Raw genomic sequence first — 21,311 nt, 5'->3', positions numbered from 1 at the left:
AGGGACAATTACACACACCGCGATGCCAGTGGGAGGATGAGGCTCGTAGTGTGTGGACTGGAGAGGCAATGCAAGATTGGGGAGAAAGGAATCTCGATGAAGCGGGAGTCAAGAGGGCGGTCTGGTGTGTTGGAGCTGTTGAGTCCAGTCGCCAAAGGTGCGTCGCGGAGGTGGTGGTGGTGGTGGTGGTGGTGGTGGACGACATGCAGCTGTCGGCGAAGTGACTTGGGTCCAGTCGCGCGCGCCAGCAGAGGGTAAGGTACCTGAACCTTGACACGGGGTGACCGACTGACTCAACCATGCATTCACCACAACTTGCAGCCCAATACACTTTGCGGGTATGTGCCTGGCGAGAGCGATAACTTGTACAGCTGCTGCCTGAGTTAGGAGTTGGTTGAAATAGGACATGGAATCGAGAGGTCGTTCACCCGCCCAAGGGGTTGAGGCGGTCTCGTTCCTGCAGTCCCGTGACGGCCATGACGATACCGGAGACAATGACGCCTTTCGTCATCGGCGTGACCTAAGGTACTATTTATTCACTTCTTCGCCCACAAGCCAAACAACGTCTTTCTAATGTATTCATCTCATGTTCTGGAATTCCTTAGTCCAAAGTTCTTTGGGTTGAAGACCATTTGTTCTAGCAGCATCGGCGCAACCGTCGATCTGCCTCGTTTCCTCGTTTGCGATCGGCATCCACATCATGGAGAGTGGAGATAAGATAACGAATACCGACATATTTAACTGAACATGTTCACACCAAACTTTGGGTCAGTGACGTGAGATAATTAGTGATCCTGCTGCCTCCAAAATCAGACGAAGACACCGTTGGTCCCGGCTTGTTGTTGCCTACGGCAGTCCGCAGCTCATCAAGCGTCTAGACTCGAAGAGTCATCCATAGCAAGGTGGCCAACAATGTTTCATGATGTTCACTTTCGTCGCGGCGACCACCATGTCGTGATCCGATAGGCAGGCACTGCTCCAGTCAGGCAGGCAACATACAGTACGTACCAACACGCGCAAGCTGGCAGGCAGCCAGCCAGGTGGGCCAGGCACCTTGATAGATGAAGCGTTCATCCTCATGCAGGTCCATTAAAATTCTGCGCCGCAGAATGAAAATATACAAAGGAGGTTTGACTCCCCTGCCCACAACCAACATGAAAACCGATGAAGGAGTACTCGTTAACGAGTCACACCCCGTCCGTGTTAGCTCCCCGCATCGTGATAAGCCGACTTGTGACAGTGGCTTATCATCAGCGCAGTGAGGGGGGAATCCTGATGCAACACCATGTGCCTGGGCCTGGTGATCAACCCGGATTCCGCTTTGGGAAATACTGTATCCGTAGATAGTAACTAGACGTAACGGGTATTTGGTGTCAGAGGCTGAGATGGAGGAGCTAACGATCCTAGTCAATGAGTATCTCATTATCGTATACTCTCGCAGCGTTTGCCTTTCCCCATTGTACGATTGTAGACTCGTAAACCTTCCCACTCTTTATCCGTAATATGGCAACACCGTAGCGATTGAGCTTTCGAACCCATATATGACTGTGCTCTATTTATACAAACAAACGGTCCACCACGGGATATCGCAATGGGGACCGGAAGGAATACTCAGACCAGCAAAGAAACGAGCGTACCATCTCAGGCCTTGCGTCCTCTGCCTCTTGTGCCTCTTGCGCCTCGGTTGGCCCCCGAAGCAGTGCCATTTCCCACATGCGCTGCGATTTCAGCCACCTCAGACTTGCCCTTTGGCCTGTGGCTCCTCCCTCTTCGGCCACGTGGAGCCGGTTTATCGCCTTGCTCCTTTCCGGGGCCCTTATTGAGCCTCCGAGCCTCCTCTTCTTGTGCGCGACGGCTCTCTTGATCCCACCACGCTTGGAACTCCTGTTCCTGCTGTATCTCTTGCAAAGACCGCTTCGCAACAGCTTCTTTGGCCTTCTGTTGCTCACGTGCCTGCTGGCCAATGATATCGGACATGCTGGCGCCCAGAAAGTCCTCCGTCTTCCGAGCTGGAGTCATGTAGGACTTGGAGTGAGGTACTAATGGCGTCTCCTTCCGCTGGGCGGTGGAAGCGGATGGGACGACGGGTGAGCTACTGGTGCGACCTTGACCCGAGAATCGAGTGTCTGGCGATGCATTTCGCACTTTGGATCTGGACGATGCTGGACTAGCTTCCGATGCAATCAACGGCTTCGCGCTCGCAGCAACAGCCTCCTTGGCGGCAGATTCCGCCGACATTGCATCCTTCATGGACGTCTTGGAAGCAGGTACCCCTGCCTTCCAAGGAGCCATGGCAGGCTTGCTGCCCGAGGACACTGTTTCCCAGGGCACTTGCTGTGACTTGACGTTTTTCTCGGCTGCTTCAGCTGCTGCCTGTAATTGCATCTGTTTCTTCCGCTCCTTCTGTGACAGCTTGGGCGCGGCCGCATTGTTCGACAGCTTATCGGTCGGGACAGGGGGGGCCTTAGCCTGACCAGCCAAGCCTTCACTCAGCGCTGAGGCTGGCTTCACTTCCGACAGAATATCCTTCAACCCAAGCTTCGGCATCGGCTGGGCAGCTGATGCCCAAGGCTTCCCGCCGGCGTTTGGAGGCGATCTGGCAGCAGATAAAGGTGAAACTCCCAACGGTGTTGTGTCAAATGGGCTCTGCGTGGCCCTGTCTCTGGCCTGTTGCCAGGACCTAGGAAGCTGGGATACATGCCCCGTATCCAGGTCGAAATTGTCCAACGACCCCGAAATCATGGGAGATGCGGCAGGCCTGCCAGGTGCTCTGTCCTCGTCCATATCGAAGATCATGTCGGCCATTGAACTCTTAGGCCGCAGGCTGGGACTCTTGACAGACGATGATACCTTCCTATCATCTTCCTTCTGAATTGCCCTGTATGCGAGTTCCTTGATGCGGATACGGCGTTCCTCTTCTATTTCGGTCACCAGCTCAGGGTACTTGTCAAGGAGAACCAGCTCAGCGCGACCACTTCGACCAATGGGGAGACGAGCGAGTTGGTTCTCCCGGACAATCTCATCGAGCTCGTGCACGAGGTCTTCGTCGAGGTCTTCAAGCAGATGATTCTCCAGCATCGATTCAAGCTGGAGACAGATGTACTCAAGGCCTGTGTCTTTGAAGTCCGTTACCACACAGGGACTGATCTCGTTGAGCAGGTTCGCAATGTTGCGAGTTGTGACAAATTTGCCAATGATGGACTGGCATGTCTGCGACAGACGATCGAGCATCAGCTCGTTCGCGACACTCATGACATCCAGAATGAGCTCAGAAAAGTCATCAATATCGCCAGCAGCGACTTCGTCGAACATCTCGGAACCTGCGTCGCAGTATATATGCTGGAGCACGTAGTAGAACGTGTCGGGGTTTACGTGCGCGAGGTCGACCCGAACTTTGTGCTCAGATCCGAGCTGGTCTCGACGCCCGGCAAGCCATCCGCCTTGGGATCTTCCGTTGAACATGCCTTCGAAAAAGGGGCATCGCTGACAGAGTAATGAACTGTGAGCAGGAACCTCGTCACCATCTAGCTCAAGTACGACGTCTGCGTCTTCATAGAACAGCGGGTCTTCAGTAGCAACTCGTAAATCGGTGTCGAGCGAGCGCTCCATTGAACGCTGCAGTCTTGCGGCAGCTTCAAGTTGCGTCAGGTCGAGTTTTGTGGCCAACTTCATCACTTCTGTGCGGACCTGTCTGAAATGGAACGCATATGCAGGAGCCTCGCGCGTGTAGCGCCACACGGGCACCATGGCGTCTTGGTAAGCAAAAGTGACAAGGTTGAGCAAAGTCAAGAAGTCAGTGTTGAAGAGTCTGAGCACAAGCTTGCCCTCGGCTTCTTCGAGAACAAAGCAGTCAGGCTCTGTTTGGACACTATCGTTCCGATATGCTGCAAAGGCTTGGCGTAGAGTCGAGCTTCTGCCGGCGAAGACGAAGCTATGAGCGGGAACTCGAAGGTTTGGTACTGAAGTGCTCTCGACAAACATATCCGCGTCCTCGTGGCGGCGCGCGTTGCCCCGTAGCCACTGAGCAAAGGTGTTCTCGAATGCTTCAGGTTTGAGGAAAGTGGGAGGCAGTTCCCAGCTGCTGGAGCCATCCCATGGCCGGTGTGCGCTAAGATCGATCAGCCCGGCCTTGAAGTCGTCCAGGCCGAGTAGTGAAGCAATGTCGCGCCATAAGGACTTCTCCTGAACTTTGATCTGTTCCGTCATGACTTTACTATCCTTCCTTATCGCCGCAAAGGCCCCAAAGGTTGAGCTGCGAGTCGAAACACAATCTGTAATATACGGCACACGCTCAAATTTGAAATCGTTCTTTCGCAGCTCACTCCCTGCGAAAGTTGCGCCCTTTCCCTTGTTGCGCTTCACTCGCTTCCACACAGCACCGGATTCTGTGCAAATGATCACGGAACCGTGCTCACCAACATTGACAGACATGGCCCCATCCTTGCGTGAGTCCCAGATGCACTGGGGCTGACTGAGCGCGCCTTTTATCTTGGTGGGGTTCGTTGTCGAAGCCATCTGGTGAGCTTCAGCTTTCTGGTTCAGCTGCATGGTGAAGACGTCACCGTTCCTGGTGACGGCGGCGATTGTCTCCCCGCCTGAAGTGACATAGCCAATCTTGTTCCGTCCTGGCTCGTATCTGTTTGAAAAGGAAGCCGATATGTTGAAGTTTGCAAAGACGTCCGGTACGGGGAACTTGACCAGGTTGTATCCGTAGTTGGTGAAGACCCAGACGGTGTGATTCGACAGGAGGCACGTTGTAGCCTTGTCGATCGCCGAAACCATGACGATGGGAGACGACAGAAGGGAAGCAGCGACCTTGCGGGGACTCTGCTGCACATCCATGGATCTCGAGTCAGAATCCATGAGAGCTAGTTGACCGTTGTTGCGGCCCCAGCAGAACAACGAAGACCCCGTGTGTGCGACTGAATGGATAGCTGATGCCGCAACACCCAGAATGACCTCTTTTTTCAGGGGACCGAACACCTGGCGTGGCGTCACACACATTGGTTCTTCTTCAACCTTGCTCGGGGGTGGTAGGGTGTAGCCCAGTTGTGATTCCGTGTTGAGCCCCCACGTCCAAAGCTCCCCATTGTCCGCAACGGCTAGAGTGTGGTTTTGGCCAAGTGCAACTTGGTGAATCTTTCTATCCGTGAGAGGTCCCTGTACAGAAACGAACCGAAATTGCGTGTTTTCGTCGCCAAGTCCCAACCGTCCACCTCGCCCGACACCACAGACGTAGAGGTTGGAGACTGGATCATCTGTGAGGATGGCGCTATGCAGCTTCGCCATGACCATGTCTTTGATCACGAGTGGCTGTTCGCGGACCATAGTTGGAATTTCGGTGACGGGCAAAGATGCATCAGGCTCTTCTAAACCATGTCGCTCACAGTACTCGGCGTACAGAGTGTGCAGTAGAGAATCCGGTCGGCGAAGGTGGATGCGTTCGGGGAACTGTCGATCATCTTCGTCGCCGACTCCAAGAGACATGTTCTTGTTGCTCCCGAAGACGAATAGCTCATCCCCCTCGCAATGAAAGTCCAGATGTGACTGAGTTCCACGCAGCCTGCCCTCAATTAGTACGCGACTCGGCAACGGCAATCACGGAGCATTGACTCACCCGCTTATTGTATGAGCAACATCATCACCGCTTTCTGAATCGGAGTCCGAGGCATTCGCTTGCACAACATCTTGCAGAGACCGAGTCGCAACCGTTGAATTGTAGACATCAAAAGGGCTGTTGCCCTCCTTGTCCTTGGTCTTGATCAACTGGCCAACCTTACCAACGGAGCTCATGTGATGGCTTGTCAGGTATTCTCGCTCCTTCCTCAGTAGCATACGTGCTATCGACACATTTCCAGCGTACAAGGCTCGGTGGAGGGCATTCCAGCCGCTTTCTTGATCCTGCGCGTATAGATCGATAGACGGGTGCTCAAGGAGGGCACATATGAAGTCGCGCGCCGTCGGGTCGGTCGATATCGCGGCACGCAGGAGCAGGGTTAGCCCACTATGGTCACGACTGTTGATTTCGGGTCGCCCGATGAGATTCGCAGAGTCTCTGTGTTTACCAGGCGTAAAGCCGGAAACTCGTCGAGTCTTGCCACCGGCCCGTGGCGAACCAGCAGGGGCGCCTGGGCTTTTGGCGAGGAAGCCTCCATCATAGCTCAGGCCGGGGCTCTTGGATAGCGGGTGTGCGTTCTGGGTGCCAGGGGCCAGAAGACGTCGAAATTTCTCGACATCTTGTTCCCAGTAGTATTTCCAGAGCAGGTGACTCATGGATCAAGGTGTTGTAGGGGTTTCGCTCGTCCGGACGCTTGGAGAAGCACCTCGCTGTTGCTCTCTTGGAACACGGCGTATTTAAAGGTGCGATTCAAAGCGTCGGAGAGAGTGTGGAGGCGAGTTCGGCGATTGGGCGCGTTCAGGACCGGATGTCGCAAGTTTGATGTCTGGCGTTCGCGATGGCTTCCGAGGGTTGGGGTGGTCGGGGTTAACGGCTGTCGTGGCTGCGAGGTACGTGAGGCGGTTTCGAGGAATAGGAGAACGCCACAACTTGACAGCCGATCTGAGTTGCAGTGGTTAAGGACTGATTTTGATATCCAGAGATACGAGAAGGAGGTAAGGCGACTGTAGACAGATTTGTGGTGGTGGCAGTAGCTGTGGTGGTGTTGGGGCAATTGCGACGGAGGGGACGATCCGGAGCTTCTTGTGCGCGTCAGCACTTGTTGCTTCGCATTTTGTCAGTCCCAGGCCGGGGATCCATACCACCTTGGTACTTTTGAGCTGTTAGTGTTAAGTAGCAAGCATTGCTTGATATTTGAGCTGCAACTAATGCAAATATCTTTGAAGTCGTTTTATTTCTCCCTCATCATCTGTACGTATCCTCGGACGCTGTCGTGATGCTGCCTCCGGTCTTGATCTGACGATTCGCGCAGCCAATGGCGCACCAGCCCCGCCAACGTGTATAGGGCGCCCCTCGCAATCATGCCACACATGGGGGCATGAAATTCCTCATGAGAGCACATGTCGCAGCGATGCTCCTCATTTGTTCTTACGGAGAACTACGGGCTAGCCATAGTGCGCCGCGGCGGGCAACATCACGGGCATCCATCGTCGTGGACTCGCCGTCACTTGTTGACACCGTGCATTGGCCTATAAACCCCTGCCCTGGCGTGGGCACTCGCGCGCCGAGGTTGCGAACTAGCGGGCGCGAATCCGGGGATTGGAGAGTTGCAGTATGGCAACACGAAGCCTAGCTCAGCTGGCAAAATAGAAACAGGCCGACGAAGTACGCAAGAGAAGCATTGAGAATGGCAAATGTAGTTTTTGTTGATATGTTTACCAGGAGACAGAAAGAGCAAAAGTAAAAGGCGTTTTTTGTTACCCAGGAGTATGGGTTTTGATACACGCTTGATGTTAGATATTTGGAAATACAAGCATGACAAGAAAGTCAACCTTACATTGTTCAAGAAATTGCCATTGTGAGCATACCAAAGACCTTGGGTCACTTGTAGAGAGCCTCAGGGCCTCGACGCGATTACTGCGCAATGGGCGAAAGCATGCTGGAGTCGCATCGTTTAAATGGTAGAGCCTCAGGGTAGCTGAAATGAGCTGCTTTCATCGGGGCATGTTCGGCAATCGGAATACGTGCTCAGATAAAAGCAAGAGTCCGGATGAATGCTGGAGACTGGAGCGCAAGACCAGACCCACTCCGCCATTTGATCCACGTCCAGACTCCCTCCCGCCCACCGAAGCGCTCCAGTCGAAATTCCTGCTCCCGGTCAAGGTCGGTCGGTGTCTTGAATCCCTCAGCACGCGACCCACCGACTTGCCGACTTGACTTTGTCATTGTCATTTCTTCTTTGCGCGCGACAGGCAGCAATTGAAGGACAACCAGCATCCCATCTCTCACTGGACCAGCCAGGAGCCAATTGCCCGCCATGTCGTCCGATAAGCCTCTCCCCTTTGTCTACCAGTTCGCCGCAGGTATGTACTCGATAGTCCCGACCCTGATGGTCATCAGAGCTGACCGTGGGCAGGCGCCATCGCCGGTGTGTCTGAGGTACGCAAAACGTCCTACAGACGCTGATGGGCCGTTGTACTGATCGTCTGTGTGTCTGTGTAGATTCTGGTCATGTGCGTCTTCTCCCTCAGTTATCATGGATGCCGTCGTTAACCCGCATAGGTACCCGCTTGACGTGGTCAAGACTCGAGTGTAAATACCACGAACAATTCCTCTCGCGATCGAACACCCCGAGCTGACAAACTACGAATAGTCAACTCCAGACTGGAAAGGGTGGAGCTGACCACTACAATGGCATGGTCGATTGCTTCCGCAAGATCGTGAAGAACGAGGGGTCAGTCCATCGTACCCAGCAAGGACGGACAAGACGCTGACCCAGAGCAGCTTCTCCCGTCTTTACCGTGGCATCTCTGCCCCTATCCTCATGGAGGCGCCCAAGCGTGCCACCAAATTCGCGGCCAACGACGAATGGGGCAAGGTCTGGCGCAATGTTTTTGGCGCGCCCAAGATGACCCAGTCCCTGTCCATCTTGACAGGTGCGTCCGCTGGTGCTACCGAGGCCTTTGTCGTGGTGCCCTTTGAGCTGGTCAAGATTCGCATGCAGGACAAGTCCTCGGCCGGCAAGTACAACGGTGCCATCGACTGCGTCACCAAGACCATCCGCAACGAGGGTGTCCTGAGCTTGTACCAGGGTCTGGAGAGTACCATGTGGCGCCACATTCTCTGGAACGCTGGCTACTTTGGCTGTATCCACCAGGTCAGGCAGCTCATGCCCACGGCAAACAGCAAGCAGCAGCAGATGAGGAACGATCTGATCTCGGGTTCGATTGGTGGAACCGTTGGTACCATGCTCAACACGCCCATGGACGTTGTCAAGAGCCGTATTCAGAACACCTCCAAGATCCCCGGTCAGGTGCCCAAGTACAACTGGGCCTGGCCTGCTGTCCTGACCGTCGCTCGCGAGGAGGGTTTCGGTGCTCTGTACAAGGGTTTCTTGCCCAAGGTACTGCGTCTTGGTCCTGGTGGCGGTATTCTGCTGGTTGTCTTTACTGGTGTGATGGACATGTTCCGCAAGATGCATAACCCTACCTTGTGAAGAGAGTCAGACCCATTAGAAGCGGAGGAGAGATAGAAGAGGGCGGCGCTCATGATTTATAGACGGATCATGGGTGACAGGTCCTCAACACACCAAGACTTTGGGGTTTTTCGGCCATACAACCGATCGTCTTCTTTGGACTTAGTGAAGCAAGATGAGATCAAAATTGAGCACTGACAACACCAGACCTGCAGTATGCCCTTTTCGTCCAAAGTAGCGGACTGCCGCCATGCTGCATGTCGCATCATCGCACCGTGCAGCACGGCCCCACTCGTTGTTGATTTCGGCCCCCGAGTCCGGCCTGGTTTTTCGGTCCCGCGCCGACCACTTCTGATCAGATGGCAATGAATGCAAGTTTCCGGATAACACTCAGAGTGCTCTCGCGAGCTATAAGAAGAGAAAGGCATTTCTCGCAAGGAAGGAACGCACTCTTTGAGCCCGCTCCAGATCGAAGTATAAATACCATCCCTTTCTCCCACCAATTCGTTTCCTTTCCTTTCTCTCTCTTCCGTCTACTACTTCAACATCTCTTCTAAATCTTCAGCATCTATTCTACACAGCACAACCCTCTCTTTGCTTCTATATTTTCACATAGAACTTCACGTCATTAGTCAACAATGGCCGACGACCCAGATGACTACGAAGACGTCATCTTCACTGAGCCAGAAGCGGACGGCCAAGAGGGGTCACTCTTCGTCGACGGTGACGGTACACCTCAGGTGGAAACGACACCCGATCTCCGCAACGACAGTCCATTGTTCGTACCCAGCAGCGCCAGTCCAGCTCCCTCGGCGCGCTCAGCATACACAGCACATACCTCTGCCAGTGAGGGTGACATGCTGCGCACCGCTCTGAGGAACAGCACAAGTGCAATCCCCGAAGGCCAGGAACAGGAGCTGCAAGACCCCGACGACGAGGCTGTGGCTTCTGATGTTGAGTCGGAGGCTCCAGCTCCTCTCACATGCAATCGCAGAAGCATCAAGAGACCACCGAAGCGCAACCAGCCTAACAAGGGTCACCGCGGTGGTGGTGGCGGAGGAGGAGGAGGAGGAGGAGGAGGAGGAGACGACGACGACGACGACGACGACGACGACGACGACGACGACGACGACGACGACCCCGATGATGATCCCAGGCCCGCAGAGCCTCAATGGGAGAATGAGCACTGTCACGCAAACTGCCGAATTGGTTGGAATATGCTCGAAGCCTGGCACGAACGGCAAAACGCACGTCGCAACGCACGCCACCGTGCCAGAGAGTTAGCATTGGCCCGGCGAGTTCACCAGCGTGATGTCCAGATTGCCCAGCTTCAGACCCGGAATTCACAGCTCCAGGCCCAGCTTGCGGGCCAACGGAGACCAGCCCGTACTACTATCGTAAGTACACTTTGTTCTTTTATCTGAGAGCATTGCATTAACTTTTGGATAGACATGGAAACACAAGTTTGCCAACTTTATCAACAAAGGAGAGGGCAATTGGATGGAGGTGTGCAAAGACGCTTATAAAGAGCTGAACATTTGTCAAGATTTGAGATTGGTTCATCCGGGTATCGCTTTCACGCCCCCGAGCGACAGAGACATCGAAAGGCACGTACTTGCGGATGAACGGTATGACGCAACGGCTGCGGAACAGAACACCGACCATATGGCCGTACCAGGTCTGGACAAATTGCCACAGTTTATCCGTACGCGTATTCTAGAGCACATACTCGTGTTCAGCGACAACGTCCATGTCATCTCAAGGCCCGACCTATATCAGGCGCCCATCCTCCAAACACACCAGCAAGGTCGCCGCGTGACGGCTAACGAGATGACCATCCCCCGCCGCTTCTTCATTGGCAACGGCGACTGTTCAATCACCTATGCCATACGCCCAAAGCATTTGCTGTCAGTTTTGGGTGTCAATCGTAGCTGGAACGCTTTGGGCACGGCCATTTTCTACGGCAATAACGTATTTGCCTTCTCGTCGCTTGGCGAATAGGATCGCTTCTCCATGGGAATTGGCAATATCTTGCAGCACATTGGACACATTTCATTCTTATGGAAAGGCACACAGTGTCTCGTCTTCCCGCGGCAGTATGAAGTGCTCAAAAATGGCTCAAGAGGCAGCACTGCCAAGTATGCGTCAAGGCGTACCCACGGTCTGGGCCTCTTGCCTCAGGCCATCCGCCTCAAGACCATCCGGATCCACGTCCAGGAATCTTCGGAGAAGTGCATACGTCGCCAGCATGAGACTGGAGGTGCCAGGCGCTACATGAACGACATCACCGAAGGACAGCCCAACAACCGCCGCAAGCGTAACCTCAAGACCTTGCAAGGCTTGGATTACTTGGAGTCTCTCCGAGGGGTGAAGTGGGTACAGATTTTCGACTTTGACCACTGGCTTCACCGAGGCAAACTGGTCCCCGTTTGTGACTACTCATTTGTTCAGTGCGTGCAGAGCCAAATTTACCGACCCAAGGGTGGCGAGGCACAGGAACTTTCGGAGCTGAGTGGAACACATGCCACTCTGACGAACTATCAACTGTCACACTACGAATGCGGGATACTGGAAGCGATCAGTGCATATCACACAGCGAGAATTATAAAACAGGAGCAAGGGCCTCATCCAGGCCCACCGCCTGCTCCTGGCATGGTTCCCATCGAACTGATCACCATCAACGATAGTGAGGAAGATGGCAATACCGATGACAACATCTCGAGCGTCAGCGATGAATCAGACACCGGATCTAGCTCTGAGGAGGAGGACGACGACGAACCAGCGAAGACACCGACCCAGTTCGACCCTGGTTACCACACGCAGCCATCCAGCTTTGAGCCAGAAGGAGCTTTCGGAAGCGCAACGAGTCCATTGATTATCTTGGACGATAGCGACGAGGAGAGTGAAGACGAAGATGTGGATGGCGTGGAGCACGCGGAAACGTTCGACGACAGCGGCGAGGAGAGTGAGGATGTCCACATGGGAAACGCCGAGAAGACAGAAACCCTCGAGATTGATATCGACGACGACGACGTATCGCCCGCGCATGATGCCGTCGGTAACCGCTTTGATAGTGCTGCTGGATTGTCCATGGATTCAACGGGTGGAAATATTGGCCAAAGGCCTCAGGATGAAGGCAGTCTGTTTGTCCCCCAGGGGATGGACTTGGATAGCGACGACGGCTGCGACGGACAAGACGAAGACGGGGAACACAGCATGGCTGATGGCGTTTGATATCAGGTGCTTCCAGCTCGCACAGAAGTTCGGTCATTGCAACACTATGCAATTATTTCGTAGAATTTGCTTCGCATCTCAGGTTGGGTGTTGATTGCTATTGGGTCACTATCTGGTTGTTTTCGGAGACATTGGCGCTATGGACAGGAATCAGACTTTTTTTTTTACTTGCTAACGGGTAATTGAGGCCTCAAGATCCTGAAAGCTAGGTCTAGACAGTCAGGCCTTTTCAAATCGGAGTTCATCATTTGGTAATCTACCTCAAGAGTCACGCGTCCGAAATCGCACGCTACAAATGTCGACTCATCACAGTTGGCAGCGGTGGGGAGACAGACAATACCACATAAGGTAGGCATCAAATGCCACAAACTCGAGCTGAACAGCATGATTAGTCTCAAAAAAGAACAGCCATTTGATTTGATCGATAGAATGAACAAGTTTGTTAGCCGACACTCTCCAGCAAACTCCCTTGGCTTACAGGTTTCCTCCCAGTCTCACGGTCCACCTCCGCCAAATCAACCCTCACCACACACATCACCAACAGCTTCAACCCTTCGCTCGCAACGAAGAGAAAGCCTTGAAGGATGGAACTCCCCTTCATCACTCTCGATGTCTTCACGACGGAGCCTTACAAGGGCAATCCGCTGGCCATCGTCACCATCCCAGCGTCGCAGTCACCTGCCCCCACCCAAGAACAGAAACAGCTCATTGCTCGCGAGTTCAACCTCTCCGAGACGGTCTTTGTTCATGAGTCGGCCGGCTCGTCGCGGAACATTGACATTTTCATCACCGACACGGAAATTCCATTCGCAGGCCACCCCACCGTCGGGACAGCCGTCTCGTTGCTCTCGCAGGGCGTGAACGAGCTGGTCACGAAGGCAGGGCCCATCGCCATCGACTCCCCCAAACAGGGCTACGTCAAGGCCGGCATCCCCTTCAACACGCATCAGCACGCCAACACGCTCGGCAGCCTGCAGGATCAGATCGCGTCCACCTCTCTTCATACCAATGTGGTGATACGCAACGCTGAGCTCGTCGCTCCGCTATTTAGCATCGTCAAGGGGATGACCTTTGCCCTCGTCGAGCTCCCCGATTTGGAGACCCTCGCCGCTGTGGTAGAAATCCCCGGACGGTTCTCGCCAGAGCTCTTCCTCGACGAGGACTGGATGGAGGGCATCATCGGCCAGTTCTACTATGTCAAGCAAGGTGGCGATGAGGACACGGTTCACCTGAGGACCAGGATGATCATGAGCTTCGAGGACCCTGCCACTGGCAGCGCCTCGTGCGCTTTGGCTTGCTACTTAGCCAGCAAGAGTGGCACGATGAACAAGGCGATCACGTACGAGATGACGCAGGGCGTGGAGATGGGCCGACAGAGCGACATTATTGTCGAGGTTGTCGTGAAAGACGGCCAAGTCGACAAGGTCAGCTTGGCGGGTACGGCCAAACAGGTTATGCGTGGCTATGTGACGGTCTGATTATTCCGCGACCACACCGATCCAAACGTACATATATATGTTCATTAGAAACGGAAATTGTATTTCGGCACCATTTTATACACAAGTACACCGGATAATGCAATGCTTCTTGAAACAACAAAGTTCCCTCCCCCGTGACGCCAATGTGCCTCCCCACCGCTCCCCGCAAGAAAATGCCTAATTTGCTGCTCGTATCGTACAAAAGTCCAATTCACAATCATGTTTTGTTTCGTCCGGTCCGGTGCGCCTTCGCCCTGTCTAACAATTCCGCTCATGACCTGACCGCCGCCGTGACATTTCATCGAATTGTCTATATAAGTTCTCAGGGATCGCTGAGAGAGTAATTTTGTGTTCTAACCCCTATTCATTGGGTATGTGGCTCGCCGTCGTGGAAGCCGACCAGACACGTGGACTAGATAATGTCGTGCAATGTTCGTGGTCAAGCGTTCTCTCACTGTCCACGGAGTAGTGTCATAAATCGCTCGGCAATCTCGACAAAGTTAGCTGCCGTTGAATGAAAAAAAAACACAAAATTTTTTTTAAAAAAAAGGGGAGAAGGGGGACAGTTCAGGCTCACCTCGGGATCAGCCTTAATAAAAGGCAAGTCAAAGAACGAATACTTCTCGTTCTTCAGGAGCTCGACGATTGTGGCCATCAAGCCCCAGGGATGTGGCCAGAATCCGCCAAGTCTCTCCAACAGAATCCGGGTAATATCTTGTCGAATGGCCATCTCCTCAGGATCCTCCATGTCTCTGCCGAATATGTGCAGCAGAGCCTGGCTGTAGAATTCGGTTTGGGGCGTGTGAGCACGCAGTTGGTTGATAATGCTAGCCAAGAGATAGTATCGCACAACGGGAGACAGCTCGTGGATAAGCATAGAAAGGGTGGCCACCTCAGGCTCGTTACCAGCCACAGCGACTGGCCCACCGACCTGTCGAGCTCTCTCGGTTACGCTGTTGCCTAGATGGACCACGACAGCTCCGACAACGAGCGCGTTGACGGACATGGCAGCGTGACCGAAACCAGTATTGCGACCCCCATCTTGCGACATGGTGTGTCCAATTTGCGCCACCACATCTTCGGAAGGGCCGTTCCGGATAGCTTGATCCACAATGTTCAGGAGACCACTGTCGTGGAGAATTCCGGTAGACTCATCGCCCACAGTGCCGACCGCATCATCCGGCTGCCCAGCCTGTTGTGGGTGGGCGGCAAGAATTGTGTTGATGAGCTGCGTGCAATGGGGTGGCACGCTAGCGCAGAACCGGATCTGGTGGGCGCACACAAAGTCGGGATAGTCGTGCTGCACAACGACGAGCAACTTCCAAGCGGCACGGTACAGTTCTTTCCCAATGTCAGAGACAGTGATGGCCTTGAGGTGCTCCCCAACACATTCCAAGAGCTGGCAAACGAGATCGGCAAACGGCTTCCAACCCTCGTTGTTCGGGAGACTGAGCACGTGGGGAAGGAATGCGCGATGTTTGAGAAGCTCCAGCCAGCCAAACACGAAGCCCGGGATGTGCAAGGGTCCCAGTCCGCTGAACCTCCGAGCAAACTTGAGCACCATCTGCTGGCGCTCCTCGTCACTGTAGTCGCTCGAAATGTTGAGCACTTGGTGCAACAGCATCGACAGGAGACGGAAAGAGACTTTCTGCGTTATCGCCTCGCCTCGCTTCGACTGTTGGAAGTTGACAATGAGAGATACCAAAGCCAGTACTGAATCCAACAGCTTGGGTCGAGCACCTTCGTCATCTGCCTGGCAGCTGATGAAAATGCTGATGAGGGTGGCCAGAGCATCGATGGTCACGTAGCTATCAGCGACGTTGCCTGCGCGGATACAGCGCTCAAAACGATCAAACGACATGTCCATTGCCACGCGGACGAAGACATAAAAGTCATCGCGATTGCGGACGACCTGCTTCGACTGCAGTTGGTGCAGGAACAGCGTGGTGGCCTTCTCGGGCACATTGAAGTTGTTGCAGAGGTGTACCCATTCCTCGAAGCAATACTCCATTTGGTCCAGTCGAAACGCGTCTTGATTCTCGCCCTCCAGAATCTGGGGAGCAGGGGCCGTCAGCTTTTCTCTGAGCTGCTGGGCCATGGGCGAGGTGGGAAACTCGGAGATGCAAGCCCATGCCTCCTCTAGAGTGCGAACAAAGTCAGCGAACATCGCGATGGGCCTGTTGTTGAGCAATGCTAGGTCCAGAACGCTGTCCAGGAATTCGAGAGCAGTCTCCTTGCGGCTTTCCAAGGCACGCGACAAAGCGAGGTCAATGACCTTCCAGTCTAGAAGATCAGTGTGGATCAGTGCGTTGAGCAAGGGCAGGCTTAGGTAGCTCTGACCTGGCTGCTGGCTGAAGATGATGTGTACGCGACTGTTCACGGCACCCCCGGAAATCTTCATGACATGCTCAAGCACATGTACCAGACTCTCTAAAGTCAAGCTGTCTTCGCTCTGGAAAATGTGTGTGCTGATCTGCTCAACGGCATACATGACGAATTCCTCGGAAGCCTGAGCCTTGATGATGAGCTGCATCAAGGCGTCAACTACGTCCAACACGGGATGAGGTCGTGGCAAGCCAACAAAGTGCTCTTCGCGGGCTTCGCCAGCAACCCGCTGCAGTTCTTGCAGTAGCTTGTTGATACGCTCTCCGAGCGCACGCATCTCCAAATGGTACGTTGGCGTCCGGCCGTTGGCAATGTTGCCCGCTACGTTAGAGTGGACAGGCGGGTAAGGTTGTATCGGATTCCCCAAATGCTGTGCAGATGGTGTCTCGGCAGGCGTCGGGAGATTAGGCAGGGGAGTGTACTGTTCCTGCAAAACCTCATTGGCGAGGGACCTAGTGGCATCTGACGTCGAAGGAGCATGCGCTTGACCAGACGATGCTGTGGTGGAGCGAGGCTGCCGACCAAAGTCCTCATAGATGGCCATCTGCTCCGGATTGAGGCCATCCATATTAGGACTAAGCTTGTAGGGATTCGGAATCGTCATTGACCATCGGCTCGCGTTGCTGTCATAATACGGCTCATTCGGCCGAGTTGCGCGATGGATTCTGCGATTCTCAAGCTCTGGCGCCATCATCTGTTCGATTTCTGGGATGGCTCTCTCCTCAGCCTGCTTCTCGATGATACTGCAGGCCAATTCAATATTCGAGTTGACACACATGATGATTGTGCCTTCCGGCAGACCGGAAGGCAAGTCGTTGGCCAGACCACGTACGTAATTAGTAAAATTAGCACGCAGCGGCTCTTTGCTAGTAACCAAGGCCAGGCTCCCCGCAGTGGCCTTGACCATGTTGACGGCAGATGTCCGAACGCGAGCCTCATCGGGCTCGGTGACAAAATCTTTGCGTATCATTTGCATTGTCGAGATAGCAGCAATGGTAACAGAGCGGTCGACGACTGGTTGAATAATGTCTTGGAGAGCTCTCGTGAGAGCAGTGAGTACGATCTCGTGCAAGCGACCAGTGCTAACAACCATCTCGTTGGCAGGCGGGATGGTAATTAGTGGGCCAAGCTCCGGCAGTGTAGGCGCGTTGGCTTGTGATTGAAGCCCGCTGGCCACCGCAGGACCAAGACCATTGAGCGAGAGGCTTTCGAACGTATCAAGCTGATCGGCGGAAAGGACGCCAGCTGATTCTTCCATTGCGGGTCGGTTCAGGATCTCACCCGATGGCTCGATACTCTTGTGGTCAAGATTCAAGCCCTTGCAAAGAACCTCAATCTCAAACTTGAGGTTTAACTTGAGCTCAGCATTGTGGTACAAGTCGATCAGTAGGTAGATGATGTCCATCAGCCAAGGATTCGGTGGTCGGAATACGGCAGATAAAGCACCCTGAGACAGAACCTTGCAGACGAAAGGGATGACCACGATGAGTCTCTTGGTGTCGTGCGCCTCGATGAGCAGCTGCTTGAACGCAATGTTGCGGTGCTTGATGGGTTTGTCGCGTGCGAGCGTGAGCAGCCCAAGCCAACCACCCAGATTCTTCAGATGAGTGCGCTCTGTCGAATTTTGCATCGTCCCTTCTGAGTTGAGCATGCGAGTGACGCTCACATATGTTTCCCGTAACACCTCCCTGAGTAAACCAGGGGTATGTAGCAGGTTGATAAGTTCCAAATACACATGGTGATAATTCGGTTGCATCTTGGCTCTTTCCTCGACGAGATGGCTCGCAAACCACTGCTGGTGACCATGCTCCATGGTTTGGCGGAGCTCATCGGACATGGATTGCAAGGTGGATTCTGTCAAGTTGTTGAGCGAAAATTGGATGCGGTCTTGGGCATCCTCGCTTGGGTCTTCAAAACCAGCGTCTGAAGGGATGGGGTCCACGTGTAGCGCACGGAACGGCGGTGGTTGGCCGTCGGACAAGCCGCTGTCTTCACCATGACCGTTTGTGAAGCCATCCTCGCCGAATCCCAGACCAGGGGGCGTATTTGTTCCGTTGTGTCCTCGTCTCAGCTCCTCTTCGTGCTCTCGCAGCGTTTCCTCGGCTTTCTTGAATGCTTCCGTGCCTCGCAGTCCCGGAATTTGCACCAGTTGCTTGCAGAATCCGGGCCACTCACGGAAGCGGACAAGAAGCTGCATCAGTGCTTGAAGCCCAAATTTGTACATTGGTTGATCAGGCGCGTGGTCACGGACAGCTTCAAGGATCATACCCAATCCTATTTGCAGGGGAAGTTCCGAGATTAGTCTGTGGGAGATAATGCCACCAAAAAGCACAGCTGTCGTGGCCAAGGCTTCTAAAGGATACCCAGAGAAGTGAGCATATTCGTCGAAAAGCCCGTGAATCATGCACGCAAATACGTCCTGATCCAGCGGATCTCGTGAGTGCTTGTACTGGTCCAAGATGCCGACAATCTCTCTGACTTGGAGCTCATCACCGTACATCTTCTTGTAGTGTTCTTCCATTTTGGCGTTCGCCACCGAGTTGAGCGCATTGCCGTTCCTGCCATTGCCGTCGATGATGTCGTCGAAACCTTCACCATAGTTGATGAGCCGAGGATAGGCGGTAATACAACTGCGTTGAACGGCGATCAGGTCCGGGATGGGATTGATGGTGGGCATGTAATCGCCGACAATCTGGAGGAGCTGAGAAACCGTTCGAAGTTGCAGAGTAGTCGTGGTCTTGACGGCCGGTTGTCCATCCGGTGGTCGCTGGTAGCTGCTTTCGAGCTGGGCTTTGATCAGTAGGAAACGAAGGATCAGCTGCGCGACGACGTCGCTCCGTTCAGCGTTGGCCTGTTGCCATTGGGCAAGGTCTAGATAGCCCTCCGCATGGGCTAAAGATGCCAGGTCCATTCCAAATCCATTCATCTCATACACCAAGTCATCGAGCCACCCATGGCGGACAGCCTGTTCAAGCGTAGCTGGAAGCTCGAGCGGCTTATGCGCATGCGTGTCAATTAAGCGAGTCTTGACCCAGTCTTTGTTCTTCCTCCACAGACTGTCCATAACAAAATCGTCGTGCTCGTGACCCTTGTTGAGGAATGTGTCAAAGATTGTATTTACTGTGTCCACGGCCATCGGACCCCAGTTGTCCCGCGGCACATCCAGGGCAGAAACGAGGAAAATGTCCAGGTTCGGTACGACAACATCTTGGAACAGGCGCTTAGCTTCGACGCTCTGGGAGGCCCCATGGCTGTTGAGCGCAACGTCAAAGATGGATGCAAGAGCGGCGGTGGAGACGAGAGGGTGCTTGACAGCAAAAGCGGCACGCTGCTGTACGCTGGATGACGATGATGCGTAATCCTCTAGCTTGATGCTGGACACCAGTCCTGGAATAGTTGTTGCGTCCAGCTCAGAAGGTTTGAGATATGTGAAGGCGCAGACAAAGGACAGTTGAGCCTCGGGGTCGTTCCAAGCACCGCCCCAAAGCCTCTGGATGTCAAAGTGCTTGGTTGGATCCTGCGCAATCGGACGTAAGGCCTCATACAGGCGCAGAAATTGTGGCGATGAAATCCGAGCGCCGGGTTGGTCGAAGCTGACAACAACGTCGGTCCAGCTGAAATCGGGAGGTAGAACGCGCTGAAGACCGGCAACTAAACCGCTTGGGTCGTATTCGCGAGCCTGGCTGATCGAAGTGAAAGTCAAAGCCAAAGACACCTGCTCCGGACTGAGTGTGACATTGCTTGGCTTGCTCTGGAGGTGGTCGACGACAGTCTGCGACGTCCGCGTAAATTCGGGCCCAACCTTCTGAATGTATCTCGCTAGCGCAGTGCTGGGGCGATCGAGAAGAACCCTACCCATTTCGAACGCCGCCACCACCTCCGGCGGTGGTGTAGTATCAGCAGCCACGTAACGATTCAGGGCAGCTCCTGTCAGATCACGACGCGAGGACGCGTTGAAGTTGGGCGGGTGGTACTGCAGAAAGCGGTCCACAACAAGGGCTATGAATCCGGGGCTCATCTCGGTATGCGACTGCTGCGCAGGCCGTGAGAGGATTTCCAAGAAGTTGTTGAAATTTGTTGACAAGATCGCGTCGGCTGCAGGTCATAGATTAGCATAGATCCAAGTGTCAGCTAGTTGACAACTCTCACCTTTGGTCTTCAGGTCTGATCGTGAGCAGAGCTTGAAGGCTAGTGCAAGGATGGTCTTGTCCAGGGCGTCAAGCTTGAAATGCTCCATGAACGTTGATAGGTCAAAATCACGGAATATGTCCTCGGTTCCCGATTCAATCGATTCCGCAATCTTCGATGCTTGATCGGGAACCTTGGATATTTTTTGCATCTCTTCCACGAGGACACGGTAATTACCCTGGTTCGTCGTGGAACGATTGTGGGTGGGAAAGATTTGTGACGCATTGCTGGCTACCAGCCGCGTGAAGTATTTGGGGAAGACCTCCATACCGTATTCATCGATGAGCTTTTTTTGGCGAAAATGTCAGTCTAAATGCTTGACCGATGAGAAGGAACGACGGCCGAAGATGCTCACCTTTCTTAGTTGATCAACTTGTTGCTCCCACTTGGCCTTATCCTGGTTGTCCTTGAGTGTGCTGAGCAGCAGATACACCTGCGCAACCACAATTTTGGTTAAAGAATTGCTTCCAGCCGGGCTGCTATTGTTTGGACTGCCACTGGCACTGACGCTGAATGCAGCGCCAGACCCGTACGAAGGGTGCGGCGAGTGATTCGCACCAAAGTGTGGTTGTGCAGGATTTGGTGAAAAGGATCCCGCGCGAGGAAATGGCACCATGGAGTGACTGGCGGAACTATCGATGACCGAAAGTAAGTCGCCCACCTGACACAATCAGGCAGGCGGGAACTTCGTGCTTCGGAGCAAGCGTAGCACAGGATGGTTTTTTGGTAGGTTGATTCGGTGACCCTGCCTGGACACTTCGCGAGATCGAGGGCAGGCGTGCAACTAGGTTGCCCTCTTAAACGTGAATGTGATCAAGAGCGGTCGGCAGCAGGCGAAGTCGTTAGCGTCGTGTCGCGTGAACCGGATGGATCGAGTAGGTGGCCAGATGCGTGAGGTTGGCACTGCGAGGACTGTGACAACAGTTACGTGGGT

At 53.9% G+C, this 21,311-nt stretch overlaps 5 protein-coding genes across 5 annotated transcripts; 3 read left to right on the top strand and 2 right to left on the bottom strand.

Moving 5' to 3' along the window:
• Nucleotides 1–1,641: 1,641 nt before the first annotated feature.
• On the bottom strand, nucleotides 1,642–6,273 carry J7T54_005513 (BTB/POZ domain-containing protein-like protein; the record flags this gene model as incomplete). Its single annotated transcript, XM_051503939.1, has 2 exons — nucleotides 1,642–5,563; nucleotides 5,618–6,273. 2 exons carry the CDS (start codon nucleotides 6,271–6,273, stop codon nucleotides 1,642–1,644), a joined length of 4,578 nt encoding a protein of 1,525 aa, XP_051364340.1.
• Nucleotides 6,274–7,934: 1,661 nt separating this feature from the next.
• On the top strand, nucleotides 7,935–9,113 carry J7T54_005512 (Mitochondrial 2-oxodicarboxylate carrier-like protein; the record flags this gene model as incomplete). Its single annotated transcript, XM_051503938.1, has 6 exons — nucleotides 7,935–7,980; nucleotides 8,034–8,056; nucleotides 8,120–8,130; nucleotides 8,180–8,209; nucleotides 8,271–8,351; nucleotides 8,402–9,113. The coding sequence occupies 6 exons, from the start codon at nucleotides 7,935–7,937 to the stop codon at nucleotides 9,111–9,113; spliced, it is 903 nt and encodes a 300-aa protein (XP_051364339.1).
• Nucleotides 9,114–9,730: 617 nt separating this feature from the next.
• Nucleotides 9,731–12,326, top strand: J7T54_005511 (uncharacterized protein; the record flags this gene model as incomplete). The annotated part of the gene is made up of 3 exons (XM_051503937.1): nucleotides 9,731–10,489; nucleotides 10,746–10,999; nucleotides 11,222–12,326. The coding sequence occupies 3 exons, from the start codon at nucleotides 9,731–9,733 to the stop codon at nucleotides 12,324–12,326; spliced, it is 2,118 nt and encodes a 705-aa protein (XP_051364338.1).
• Nucleotides 12,327–12,910: 584 nt separating this feature from the next.
• Nucleotides 12,911–13,804, top strand: J7T54_005510 (putative isomerase-like protein; the record flags this gene model as incomplete). The annotated part of the gene is made up of 1 exon (XM_051503936.1): nucleotides 12,911–13,804. One exon carries the CDS (start codon nucleotides 12,911–12,913, stop codon nucleotides 13,802–13,804), a length of 894 nt encoding a protein of 297 aa, XP_051364337.1.
• Nucleotides 13,805–14,168: 364 nt separating this feature from the next.
• On the bottom strand, nucleotides 14,169–20,993 carry J7T54_005509 (General negative regulator of transcription subunit-like protein; the record flags this gene model as incomplete). The annotated part of the gene is made up of 5 exons (XM_051503935.1): nucleotides 14,169–14,216; nucleotides 14,382–20,284; nucleotides 20,339–20,663; nucleotides 20,733–20,810; nucleotides 20,886–20,993. The coding sequence occupies 5 exons, from the start codon at nucleotides 20,991–20,993 to the stop codon at nucleotides 14,169–14,171; spliced, it is 6,462 nt and encodes a 2,153-aa protein (XP_051364336.1).
• Nucleotides 20,994–21,311: the final 318 nt, after the last annotated feature.

The sequence above is a fragment of the Emericellopsis cladophorae genome, assembly GCF_022114955.1.
Source record: "Emericellopsis cladophorae strain MUM 19.33 chromosome Unknown NODE_7_length_695568_cov_118_814649, whole genome shotgun sequence".
In the NCBI taxonomy this organism is placed as follows: domain Eukaryota; kingdom Fungi; phylum Ascomycota; class Sordariomycetes; order Hypocreales; family Bionectriaceae; genus Emericellopsis; species Emericellopsis cladophorae.
This window is presented reverse-complemented; position numbering and strand designations above follow the sequence as displayed.